This window comes from Plectropomus leopardus, chromosome 5 (genome assembly GCF_026936395.1).
Source record: "Plectropomus leopardus strain MGB_pleo_1.0 chromosome 5, ASM2693639v1, whole genome shotgun sequence".
NCBI lineage: Eukaryota > Metazoa > Chordata > Actinopteri > Perciformes > Serranidae > Plectropomus > Plectropomus leopardus.
This window is the reverse complement of record NC_142180.1, coordinates 14,494,107-14,508,043: the sequence shown is the minus strand read 5'-3', so window position 1 is coordinate 14,508,043 and position 13,937 is coordinate 14,494,107. Positions and strand designations below refer to the sequence as shown.

Here is a 13,937-nt window from a genome sequence, read left to right as displayed (position 1 = left end):
GTTTTTTTTCCTGCAGGTTAGAAATCTCGTTAAGCAGTCTGTTGTTCAGTTTGACACATTACCCCCTCCAACACACTTCCTACGACAGCATCTCTCACGTCCCTACCTGTACACATCTGATATCCCAATCTGCTCTCGTCATCTAAGGGAGGCTTAGAGTACGGAAATTGGTTCTAAGTTTATCTGATGAGCTTTGGGATGAGGGGATGGAGGATTAAAGACTGTTCTATTAATGGGAGACTTCAGCCGGTGAACTTTGAAAGAGCAGACTTAATAGGATCACAGGACAAATTTTAAAAGAGACTCATCGTTCCTGGGCTTTGGAAGAAACATTTCATTTACTCAGTACAATTACTTGGAAACAAATCTACCCACACGATGCACTTTTTTTTTAAGGATTTTCTGAATGCTTCCTTAAAACATCTAAATGAGACCCAGCAGGCTTTAATGTTTGATATTATTATAGCTGAGTGGTTTATTTTGAGAATGGAAATCTACCTCCAATCCTTATTTTAAGAAGTGACTCACTAATATGATTTTCTGTCTTCATTTGGGGGAGATTAAGCACTCGTCATGTAACTCATACAGAACATTTGGGGTCCATTTTTTGATTATATCTGTGAGCAAAATGACTCTGCTGCATTTAAGCTGCATAATGTGCCCCTCTTGAGTTTAGCTTAATCCATTTGATCAATCTTTTATATCATAAGCTAATGAAAAAGATGTATCATATCTAAGCTTAACTGGAGAAGTTTTTGTTACTCTGGCAGCCTTTTTTGTTTAGTTTGTTGTTATATGTTGGTGGGTGTGTTGGGGTTGCAGTCTGTGTGTTGTGGCCTCTTGTTTGTGTTTTGTTTACACTTATTTATGTTTTATTACTTCATGTTTCACTTTCATGAGAGGATGAAGGATAGAGACCACGTTATCTCAGGGAAGCTTTCTTTTTTGGCTGGTCTGATTGTGACAGTGTTTATTCTTGTATAAAACAGCTGTTGGAAAAGTGCGCGATTGTATTATATTTGAGCCAATACGGTATTAATATTCAAAGACCAAGAGAGTATTTTAAATCTTACATTCAGAGCCACCGAAAGCGCTCTGCTCTCTGAGTTGTTCACGACCATCAAAGCTTTTGGACTTGAAGGCCGACTCCAGCGGTGGTCCAAACAGACTGTCTGAACCCGACGCTGTTGAACTTAACCTGGTGAAGAAACAAGGAGGGAATGAGAAAGAAGATCAGAGAGAGAGCAGAGGAGTTATGAGGAGGAGGGGTAATAAAGTAAGAACAGAAATGTGGGTTTAAGTGAGAGAAAAGGAGATTGGGGGATTGTGAAGGATGTGGGAAGAAAAAAAACATTGAAGAATGATAATAAAACAGCAATCAAATCTCCATTATTTTGTTTTATGAAACCATTCACACCAAAGTCAGAGTTGTTATTCACAGTCAGAGTGAGATATTACGAGTTTTCCGGTTCTTAACATTCTGACTTCAGCAGTAGTTCGAGCAGATGTTTTTAATTAGCAATTGTTCATACAGTTTACATCCATGTCTGTAAAAACATGGATGCTACACACATATCTTCCCCCTGGCAGCCTCAAATGTATACACAATCAGCACAGTTTCAACATGAACACCTAAAACCAATTCAGTATTTGACCAAATGTCTCCCCTTCTGTTCCAGAGTTATGTCATTGAGTAATGGCCAGAAAAGTGTTTTTGCAAAAAACATTATGATGTCAGAGTTGACCTCTGACCTCTTGGATATAAATTATCAGAACTTCATTATTATATACTATTAGACATATGTGTGAAATTTGAGTGTATGAATTCTTTATTTATGGCCAAAAATATCTTTTATGGGGTCACTGTAACCTTAAACTTTGACATTCAACCAAAAGATTTTAATCAGTTCATTCTTGAGTCCAAGTTGATGCTAATTTAAGGTATTTTGCCCCAAGGTGTTCTTGAGATATTGCATTTATAAGAATGAAACAAATGCAAGGTCACAATGGCCTTGACCTTTGACCACAAAAATCTAATCAGTTCATCCTTGAATTAAACCGAATGCTTGTGCCAAATTTCAAGACATTTTCTTGAGATATCGCTTTTCAAAGAATGAGACAGACAAGGTTACGATGACCCTGACCTTTCACCTATGACCACCAAATCTAATCGGTTCATCCTTGAGTCCAAGTGGACATTTATGCTAAATTTGAAGAAATTCCCTCAAGGTGTTCTGAAGATATCACATTCACGAGAATGGTCGGCTGGCCAGCCAACTCGAACACATAATGCCTCTGGCCTCCGCGGTTGCTGTTGCGGAGGCATATAAAGTCTATTCTGAGAGATGTGTGTTTGGAAACAGAAGCCATAATACTAAAAAAAATATTTCTGACATTTCTGAAAGCTGGGAAAATAACACTTAACATAACCAGTACTTGTTAGGCATGGAATTACACACAAATAAAATGTGGTTACATAAACTTCTGGTTTAGGGCTTCTTTATTCCAATCAAAGGAAATACTTATGCACACAGCATGTCACAAAAGTGTGCTTACTGAGCAACAGTTTGTGAAAAATCCTTTCCTGTTTGAAAAAGAAATGCTGCTCTGCATAAAGCAGTGTCCATGAATAAATGTTTTGGTGTGGAAGAACTTGACTGGCAGAGAGCCCTGACCTAAACCCTCTCCACCAGCTTTGGGATGAACTGGAACGCTGACTACAAGCCAGATCTTATCACCCGACTGCAAGTGCTGAAACTCACTAACACTCACACAGCAAATCCTGTAGGCAAGTTGCAAAATCTTCCCAGTAGAAGTGCTCTTATTACAACGGATAAATGCACATGATTTTGTACTAAGACCACATATGGGTGAAACATGTAGGTATCCACATGAACATAGAAAATGTATTGCAAAGGATTTCTATTAAAAACAACTCAAATCAAGAGACAAAAAACACTGGATCTCTGTCTGAGCTGCAGAGGACTTTAAGATAAAAAAGAAAAAAAGAGAAAAAAAGTGGGAGAAATATGGTGACAAAGGTAAAACTAGCAGATGGACAAAAATAAAACAAGGATGGTGACCTCAGTGTTTTTACTGAGGAGGAAACCTGAAGAGCTTCAAACTGCTGAAAAGGCTACTGATGACGCAATTTTACCTCCAAATATGTCTGCCTCTCTGTACCGCTCAGAGACAGGTAAGAGATATGAAGGGCAGAGCTGTCTCACCTGCTGTGATCAGGACTGGAGGTGGACCTGCGTAGGCCCTCCTGCTCTCCGTCTATACAGAGACAACATACACACACACACACACACACACACACACACACACACACACACACACAATGAGATGTAGTGACTCACTGCAGAGGATGTTCCCTAATCAAGACTAATCAGCAGCACGGTGTTCTTCATCACAGCGTTGATGGGAGGCTGAGACTGAGCGAGATAGAACAACACGAGGGAAAACCCATCAGCCATTACCTTCTCTGTGATAAATACCAGCAATTAGCCCGGTCTCACTCTGTTCCAGCCACTGCTGCTGCTATCGCTGCACAGCAACCGCTTTAATTGGACGCTCATCGTTAATCCTGCTGCCTCTGGATTTAAGACAGAGAGACTCCCCGCTGCTGTGAAGCAGCAGGTTGTAGCCTCCAGTCTAACCTACTGGCAGCTAACGAACCTGCCGGTGATAAAACATGCTGTGGAGCACGAGCAGAGGGCCGGCTGTGACTAATGGAGGGTGGCTGTTCATGCAAGGTCAGCCAATGAAGAGATTTGCTGTCTAGAGGGAAATGTGGGGGCTAAGCAGACTGGAGGATAAGAGACGCTGCAGCGAGGAAAAATTACTTTAGCTCTACAGATGTGGTTTTGTGTGAGAAATGGTTTTCACCCTTTTCAAATTATAACCACAATGAAATTAAGGATAAACACCCCCATTACAGGTATAAATGCACAATATGATAATATTTGCAGTTGTGGCACAGATTGGTACACAATTAACACTCGCACAATTATTTTCTACCGGTAATCTTCTTAATAAACAATTCATCTTTTGGTCTACAGAACATCAGAACATCATTATATTTGCAATCAAAACAGTTGCAGAATCAATTTTCTTTGATTGATTAATGTATTAATCTACTCTAAATTTTAAAAAAAATATGAGTTTGACAGAAAGAGAGACTAAAGTCAGACTTACCCCTGTGGGAGGCACCTTCGCCCTCTTCTAAGCGACCTCCTGCTGTACTCGAGTTTCCTGCAGAGAGATAACAGCTTTACAGAAGTCTGTGCTATAAAAAGATTTAATGCCATTCAGCAAACATTAAAAAACTACCCAGATAACATTCAGACACAATTGAACTTACTGGAGAGATGCCGCTTGACTGACACCTGAAAGGCGAGAGAGGGAGACAGATTTGGTCAATACATTGGACTCATGTAAAGGAACAGGATGGTATTCTATTTTACTCCACTACTCGGTCTGTGACACTCAGCTTTAAGGCCACTGGTTCCTACTGCTGACAGCAAATGCACTATTTCCTAAAACAGCTGAATCCTGTAAATTTTGGATAGTCAAACAGGAATAAATAGTGCTTGTTCCTGACTATTTCGACCTGCAAGTTAACATTCATTTGGGGCTCTAGTAAGTATTTACAATAGCAGAGTTCAATGAATGAGGGAACATGTCCCCCGGTGGAACAGTGATGCGTTTTTAAAAGTTTCTGTGCAGTAAGACGATGAATAACATTTAAAATTATGTTAGTTTGGCTTCACAGATGAAGCTTGTTGGTAAGATGAATTCATTCTTGGTCTTGGTTTTAACACAGTATTTTTTTTAACAATGAAACTAAATTTTAAAAAAAAAGAATTAAAAAAGAAACAGGCACTCAAATCTGGTTAAAAATCTTAATTGAAAACATTTCTGCAAAGATTTGAGTCTACGGGTGTTTTTTTCATTCTGTTTGATTATTTATAGCTCCAGCACCTCAATGTTTGAAACTCAGATGTTGACAATGAAAAAAATATTGCCAAGATTATCATTGCACACATAAAATCTGACAATTCTGACTTTCTTTTCCTTTTAGTCATTTATGATAAGTTTAGATTCGAGCATACTCTGTGACCTTACAGACACAGTATTTGAGGTAAATTTTCAAAGTTTTCAATTTCTGCGTCTTGGATAAAATGCTTGTGTCTTCAGAGGGATCATGAAGAACACATAGACTATGAAAGAAAAACCAAAACAAACCTGTTGCCGGACGCCTCTGTTAGGTGGCAGAGTGAGCGCCCCGACGGTGGCTTTCAGCTCTTTTTCTGTGGCAGCGGAGTTATTGCGACTACTGCTGGCGACCGGTCTGATCTGGATGTGGAACTTCTTTGGCTCCTCGTCGTCGAAGTCGGAGTCACTGGAGTAAAAGTTGTTGTCCTTCTCCTCAGGGCAACGTACAGAGAGAGAGAGGTCAAGGAGAACAAGCTCGTACTGCAAACAGGGACTGAAAAGTGATGTTTGGTAATGAACAAATACAGGGGCCTGACAGCTTACGTTACAGCATCTCATGATTGTTCTGGCTCAGTTTTTACAACAGTTTCACTGTACAAAAGTGTAAATGAGAGGGAATTGAATTCTTACCTTTAAACTGAATGAATACCTTACAAAGTGCAAAACACTAAATCACATTACTCCAAAATATAGCCACCCAATACTGGCACAAGTTCAATATTAAGTATATATATCATTGGATCAGTGCAACATGTTTGTAGGCATTTTATTCTACTTTTTTTTTCTTTTTCATTTCATGCAGATTTTTATCTTTTAGACTATTTTGCCGTTTTTAACAAAACAAGGATCCTCCTTACATCCCTCATAAAACTTTTCATTGCATTTTGGCATCAGTGGAAAGATTGTCAAAATGTTGCCAATACCGAGTGTCTGTTACTGAAAATAATTGTGGTTTACTGTACTGTTATCACTTTCTAGGAGCACTTTAATGTATTACTAAAAGCCAAATGTTTTTTTTGGATGAATCCTAAAAAAAATATTAAAATATATTCATGGTAATGTGGTATAATTCAATGAATAAAATGAAAGTTTCCAGAATTTGTTCTTAATCTACATCATTTCAAATAGTGACGTTTGCATAAACATTTTTTTCCTTGTGAGAGAGAAATGACCACTGCAGCTCTGCATACATTTAATTAGAATGAGTTACCAAATGACATTAACTTTGATGTTTTGATGCTTTGATAAATGTACTGTGTGGTGTTCAGCATCGTTTCATTCGGATGTTTTTATTTGGTGTACTATTTGAGAGTTTGACGACAAAATAATGTAATAAAAAGTGGTCATTATAAAACACTGGAATCCAATGAGAACACTATTCAAAGATAAAAGTAAAATAAGACTAAAAAAATGCATGAGAGTACATTTAAAACCAACACATGCGAGTTTTACTACCTCTGGTCATCTGTGAATATTATTTTTGGATAAATGCTGTGACCTGAAGAGCAAATGGGGTAATTTTGATTAAATGTCAGACTGATTAAAGTGGGATATCAGAGAGAAAAATGCAGAGTGCACTGCAACACAGACACATATGGAAGCAGAGGCACTGCAGAGCATGCTGGGCGTATCGGCTGCAGAGCTTCAAATAGCCAAACCGCCACTTCCTGCCGCACCATTACCCTCCATCGAATGTCAACTCCCGTTCCTTTTTGTTTGGACGGAACTCTGTTGCATCTGGAAGAGTTGTGTCACATTGTGTTTATTACAAGATTCAGAGAAACAGAGGGACATATTGCAGCATGAGGGCGTTTGATGAATGTGAGCAGGCGGGGGGCTCGATGAGGGGATGACAAAGTCAGGAAGAGTTGTTATCTCGGAGCTGTCAGGACTGAGAGCTGCTACTGATAAATGGTTCAGGGCTGCGGAGTCAAGATAGGAAGTATGAAGGATAGGAGGACAATTCATTTATGTCCCGTGCAGGCGTTTACCTCGTCTGTTTTTAATGAGGGGCATGCATTTAGTCATTTAGACCAACAATTAGGGTAGAGACCTGTATAATTGTCTAGAGCTCTACAGCTAATGAGGCCATGAACGTGGTCGTTTGTTGAAATAAATCAGTTAAATCCGCCTCTCACCTCTGGCCTTCTGATTACACTTCATTTAAAACAGCTCCATCTCAGTTTGAGGCCTTTTTAGGGTCTATCTGACATCTCACAATCTTTAATTTGTTGCAAACGGCATCTGTCATGAGAGGGAATCGAGTTTCTGAGATCTTTATGAATCTGATGGAGGCGTTTACAACTGAGGGTAATTAAGAGAAGGCTTAAACTGTTTTGACAGTTGTGCTTCTAACTTCATTTTCATTCAACAGATGGTTTGTTTCATAGGTTTGCATTAGTTTGGTATAGATTTAATTAGTAGCCAGTTTATCAGTTAGTCAATCAACAGAAAACTGAAGCTAAAATCTCAAAGATCTCCGTTCCTTTCTCTTTGCTGGCACCTATGGTATGTTTTTGGGGCTTTCATCAGTGGATCATAGGCTTAATCACCATTGTGATATCTCATTTTTTGATAGATAGTAACTTAACAGGCATTTATTTAATGGAAAATCTACAATACTGTTACTTTTATATTAAGATGCATATTTAATTTATCAAAAATATTGTAATATGTTGCATGAAAATACCAAATATCAGATATTGTCCTCATAAGAGGACAGTAACAGTTGAAAGATGACAGCAACTGGGGGTAAAAACAAAACAGAAATGACAGGCCACAGAGATTGCTGACTGACTAAAATCACTGGGCCACCCCTAAGTAAGAAACTTTAACAGGCCTACATGTAAAATACAGTGCTTATTCAAAGTATTCATTCCTGTTTGAAGTTTGATTTTCTAACAATAAGTCAGGATTTTATTTACCTATAATAATATATAATATGATCGACAGAAGTCCCTTTCATATTAAAAGATAAACAGATAAAGTGACTAAATGAATTAAGTAAAAATTGAAAAACAAATTAAACATAGAAATAAACAAGAATTTTATAGGGCACTTTATCTTTAACAGAATCAACACATTAAACGATAATTCAAGTAATTAATCCCTATGAGCTGGATGTCACATACAGACAGGTGACAAACTAAAGAAAAACCTTGAATAAATGAATGAAAAAATATGGTGAATAGCCATGCTTCCCTACAGAGTACGGGGAATGGTTTGATAAAAATGATAAAGATGTGAGTCACATGCTGTGGACTTCACAATCACCCACTTCTCAACCCAGTTGAACAGTTTGGACTGGTGTGTTGTACTGCACTCTTGACCATCATCAAAACACCACATTTTTTTGAAAATATGATGTTCATTTATCTAACAGCGCTCCATCGATTTGGAGATATTACTATTGAATTAAAGGCCCTTGTTTAATTTTTCACCCTTTTTTTACCTGTAACAAAAAAAGAAAAGCACCTGACGACAACGTGAGTCGAAAAAAGGATATCATTTTGAGTGCTGTCAGCTCGGATAACAAATCCCTCATCGTCTACTTCCAGAGGTGAATTCTATATGAACAGGAACACATGAAAACACACGCACGCACACATGCGCACACACACACAAAAGAAAGACAGGGAGTCAGACACCAGCTGAGTCGGCAGCAAAACGCAGACAAATGGCACTTCAGCCACATATCAGATGCATAGAAGTACTTTGTCATACTGTGTAACCCAGCGGCCGACATGTACTACAGAGAGGCCTCTACCAGAGTGTGTGTGAGTAAATAAGTAGATGCTACAAGAGTTATGAAGGTGTGAGTCAGTGACTAACTGTAAAACATGTTATTACCAACAGGTCAAACAGAGCTGTGTGATACAGCCGCACATGTGCTTTTAGTTTGAATTAAATCATTGATTCAAGCCGGCTGTCTCGAAACACGTCAGCTGGAGTTATATGATCCTCAAAATAAGATATGAGGGAGGCCTGATTTACAATCCAGCCAGCGTGGCGTCGGTTATATTTAGAGTGAGTGTGGACATATACAGATGGTGTTTGATTAGATCTGATTTCAGTCAACAGATCGCAGTAGGTAGAGTTGATATGACAAGTGTAACTGTAGATATACACTTTTCTTTTTCATCAGATCACAGTAAAAGAAAATCTGATTGAGGAATACTCAGAACAGTGTAATTAATACAATATCATTTGATTACAGTTAGACTCAAATAGTCAAATCACTCAAATGTGAAAGCAGTTACTTGAGCTAATGAACCTACAGAGAATTATCAACTAAATCTGCAGCTCCAAGCAGCTTTATGGTGATTTATATCATCTCATTGTTTTCTGCCCTCTGGTAGCCAAAAATCACTAAATGCAGCTTTAAGTAGTGCAGGCTGTCACTTTGCTAAAAATCTAAATTTCATCCACTAAATGATTCAGACAAGTCAATATCCCATCAAACATCTTTTAACTACACGACAATATATTTTGTGGAAAACACTTTAAACGAATACTAATAGGCCGTGTTGTGTTGGATTTAAGAAGAAAACTGTTTTCTTGCATGCCTTAATGGAGGCCGAAAACTTCTAAAACCAAGAAAATGTTTGATTAATTGAATGGATATGCGACCACGTTTAACAATATCTAAACTGTATCAGAAAATCTGTTTACAAACTCCCACAAAACTTGTGCCATATGATCCCGGTCTCATTTATCCAGTTGTTGGGAAGAGAGATTAGTTTCACTTTTAGTTCAGTTCCCTGTCAGAAAAGGCAGTCTGTTTGGAGAGTACTGATGATGCGACTGAATAAATGAGACTTTGATTATACTGCACGAGTTGTGTGAGGGTTTGTAAAGTGATGTTTTTGATATAGTTTTGCTGTTGTAAAAGAGGGGCCCTGACAACTGATAAATGATTATTTGGGGGATGAAGTATTCCTTTAATAATTAGCACACTATCCAAAGGCAGCAGCTAGACAGTAGCTTGTGATTTAACTTCCCAGTAATGGTGTACAAGTTTTAAATATGAAAGAAATCAAGCATCGACCAAATTGATGCAACTTTCGCAGACTTGTTTCGTTCTTTAAATAATAATTATCATAATTCTAAATCTAGAGGGTGAATGGACTGTGTCAGTGTTAATATACTCTTACGTAACATGTTTTAAAGTGACATCTGCTAACATTACTAGTATCTCTCATACTACAGTCAGAAATATAATGCCCTTGAGAGTGTAAAATAGTAGCACCAGTGGCTCTGTGACCTGCTGTTTACCCTCTCTTGCACATCGGTTTGTTAAATGGCAGTGCCCAAAGCCCTTTTACACACATGCACACACGTACACACATATGCAGTTACGCACTTCCCCTGACGCTGGCAAAGTATCTTAGTAACCTCTTCTCAGAAGTACCGGAATAAACCTGGGAAACCCCGCACCATCAGTCATGTCATTATCACACACACACTTGTGATTTCCTGCGCACCTTCTTTACACACACACACACACACACACACACACACACAGTAGTCTCATACATGATTCTCCTTGTATCCCCCCAAAAATAACAGACTCTTCCCACAGTCAGACAGAGCTGATAATTGAGTCAGTGGAGCTCACTTGGAGCTGCAGTGTTTGGGTGTGAATTATATCCGATACTCACCAGTGTCTCCGTCAAGGCTGAGTCTCTGCAAAAACAAAACAAAAACACAAGGTGTATTTTGGTTGCATCATTCAGTAGTAACTCAGACTGAAGCCAGAAGCAAAGAGTGAAGACCAAGATTCAATTTCAGGAGATCAGGGCTTGAAGAGCACAGCATGTTTGTTTGTTTGTGTGTGTGTGTGTGCGTGCACGTGTGTGTCTGTGTGTGTGTGTGTGTGTGTGTGTGTGTGTGTGTGTGTGTGTGTGCGTGTGCGTGTGCGTGCACTCACGTGGAGTCTGGCTCCTTGTCCCTCTTGCCGAGTCCAGGGATCCTGAAGGCTTTTGCTCGACTCTTCTTCCCGCCTTCTGGTGCCAAAGCTGTCATATACTCCTCAAAACCAACCAGAGCTACAGACAACAGGCAGTTTGACAAGAATACAAAACATTCAGAAAACACACACTTAAAATTATGCATGTAGTCGAGTCTGTTGTATTTTGTCACAATGAATTATTCTACCTCCATTATTCTATTTTGAGAGTGGGTGCTACCATATTTTTATTGTTATATAAGCTGCTGAAGTTGTGCTTTTATTTAATTCCTTTTAGAAACAAGCCAAGAATTCATCCTGGTGTGCTGAGCAGTACCTGGCCTGTCTTTGCCCGTGCCCTTTTGCTCTGCAAATTTCTGGATGAGGTTATCAATGCCGATGTTTTCCACATTTTGCTTGAATTCCTCGTGGACCTGCAGCAGAGCAGAGCAAGAATGATTATTTGGTCCTTTAAACAGCTTGTGATATTTGAAAGAGTGCCATGAAAAAATAGAGTTTTGTAATCAAAGCTCTATATGATAACTTTTCATTGTGAAATATTAACGTTCAACTTTTTACCACTGTTGTAACTAAGACCAGAAGGATGTAATAATGCATCTAGCTTAACGTGTGAGTCTTTTAATTGTCTTTTAAATATAGAGGCTGTATCCTTGCCGCAGTGACTGCAGGTTCTCTCCCTCTTTCACGCTCAAACTCTCCTGTACATTAATGGCAATAAAAAGCCCCAAAAAACAATCTTTTAAAAAAAGGAGACCATTAATGACTTTTCTTTATTTTCTGTCAAATATCTATTGTTACAATGTAGGACATTCATGTTAAATGTGACCAAACTTTCAAATATCGGGGTAAAAATATGCAAAAGTAATCCCTGAGAGCAAAATCTGTTTCCACTTTCGAGACAGGCCAGCTCGTGATCGATTTCATTATATGGCAATCTGCTTCAGGTATGTTACTTTACGTTACCTGCATTGCTACATGTAGCTACTATGCTAATGTCAAGGAAATCTGTAATCTTGCTTTCTTGTTATTATTCTTACCAATTTTGGATTAGATTCCTGCTGTAACATGTTAGATTATGAAGGTTTTGGTTTAATGGCAGAAAGTGTCATTATATTCCACAACAACCATTCCCCGTATGAAATGATGCATGAAGCCGGTTAAAGCTTGATTTCTGTGGTATAAAATTATCTAGATCTTCCACATTTTGACGCCCATAAAGCAAATGTACTTGAGACTTCTGCTGGATGAATGCATGACTTCCAGAAAGATTTTTTGGATCCAATGGCATCATGTGACAGACATGGATATTGTAATTTGGCAACTATGTGAAATTGGCTTCAATGCCAAGTGCTGTTCCTAGTGGCTTGGCAGGGAAGCAGAGAGGGCAGATGTGGAAGACCTTGAAACACTGACATATCAGAGCAGACTGGCAGGGCTTTTTCGGAGGGGTTGCTTAAAGAGACAGGCGCTACAACTGAGCTATTCAGACAGAGGGTGAATTCAGGTGTTTCAGCACCTACAAAAATACAAGTATGAACCTCAGCATAATAGATGCCCTTTAAGTTTTATTGTTTTTGACAATCATTTTTTCTAATCAACTTTTAAGTGTCTGCAAGAACTGGGCAGCAATATCTTGCTTGATCTTTAACATCATCAATCATGGAGAAACGGGAAGAATGAAACTACACTATGCTATTGCTACAAGTTATCATACTGAGCTTTAACTGAAAATGAGTCCACGGCCTGATAAAAGAAAAGAAAAAACTGTTGGTAATGATGGTCCTTGATTCAGTAGAGTTTAGCATCAGCCACAACATACCTGTCCCACTTGAACATGGGTGTCCTCTATGGAGTGGGAGTAAGCTTTGATCAGCTGTTTCATCTGGCGCAGGTGAGCCTCCTCGATCTCCTGAAATTTCTGCTCACACAAACACGTAAATACACATTCACGCCATGGTGACAAAAAAGAAAAGAAAACTCGGTTATTTTTTTCTTTATCTGTGGGTTGACATCTCTCTCTGACCTTTTGTGCCAATTAAAGCCTTTCAAAACCAACAACAGAACATCAAAGCTACACAGATTTTAAACACATAGTTGTCCATTTAAGTTGCCGAAAAGATACATTCTGGAACAGAAATGTTAATTTTCCAGTTTTTCCAATGCCATACATTTGAGAGAGAATAAGTGTTTTGTATTCCTTTTATAGGTCTCTTTAATTCTAATTATAAATATGTTATTATGCCTGGTGATAAAGGCAGGTGTCGCACTGCAACTGGACCGCTCCAACGAAATTTCGTTGTATACCTGCAATGACAATAAAGGTCTATCTATCTAATATGTTTGTTAATAAGATGTTGTTTGAAAAGGCTGATTTTGTGTTTTTGTCTGATTTTGTATCATTTCAGTTGTTTGTTTATCGTGTGTGTTTTGCCAGTGTTTATTACTATCGGTTTAAGTTTTTGCTTCTGTTGTAGTTTTGTCTCTAAAGAATAAATTAAAAAGAAAAGTACATTTCTCATTTCAATCAGGAGCATGCAGAGAAGTAACCACAATAAAAAAAAAACACTTTACCTTCACGTATATGTAACAAAGTGAAAAACTTTAAATGACATCAGAGGATTCAGGAGCAGCTACAAAGAGGCAGTCAGCCAGCAGGAGAGGCAACGGGCTGCCAGGTCATTAAACCAGCGATAATTTGAGAGGATTTAGTATTTAAGTTTGATCCTGCTTTTAATTCAGCAAGCTTGTTTGTCTCTATCTGGTTCAGGGGAATTGTCTTGATATAGTGCCACTGGCTTTTGTTCCAGGAGTGAGTTCGTGAGCAGAGTTTTGCCAGTTTCTTCTCCCCAATTAACTGGGCAGAGAGTGCAAACATAAAACATTCTCCGCTGACTATTTGCAACTGATGTCAGCCTTCAGCAGGGCATTACATCCCCATCTGCCATGTGACACAACTCTTTGTGAACAT

General features: G+C 38.6%; 1 protein-coding gene across 1 annotated transcript in view; it reads right to left on the bottom strand.

The window, feature by feature from the left end:
* fcho1 (FCH and mu domain containing endocytic adaptor 1) overlaps positions 1–13,937 on the bottom strand; it is a 107,315-nt gene that overhangs the window by 46,688 nt on the left and 46,690 nt on the right. Inside the window, exons 8-17 of the mRNA XM_042514874.2 lie at positions 12,789–12,887; positions 11,286–11,382; positions 10,931–11,048; positions 10,662–10,686; positions 8,507–8,567; positions 5,251–5,444; positions 4,367–4,391; positions 4,201–4,257; positions 3,228–3,279; positions 1,074–1,198 (exon numbers count right to left, since the gene is read on the bottom strand). Coding sequence (XP_042370808.2) covers positions 1,074–1,198; positions 3,228–3,279; positions 4,201–4,257; positions 4,367–4,391; positions 5,251–5,444; positions 8,507–8,567; positions 10,662–10,686; positions 10,931–11,048; positions 11,286–11,382; positions 12,789–12,887 — 853 coding nt within the window. The remainder of the gene's footprint in view (positions 1–1,073; positions 1,199–3,227; positions 3,280–4,200; positions 4,258–4,366; positions 4,392–5,250; positions 5,445–8,506; positions 8,568–10,661; positions 10,687–10,930; positions 11,049–11,285; positions 11,383–12,788; positions 12,888–13,937) is intronic.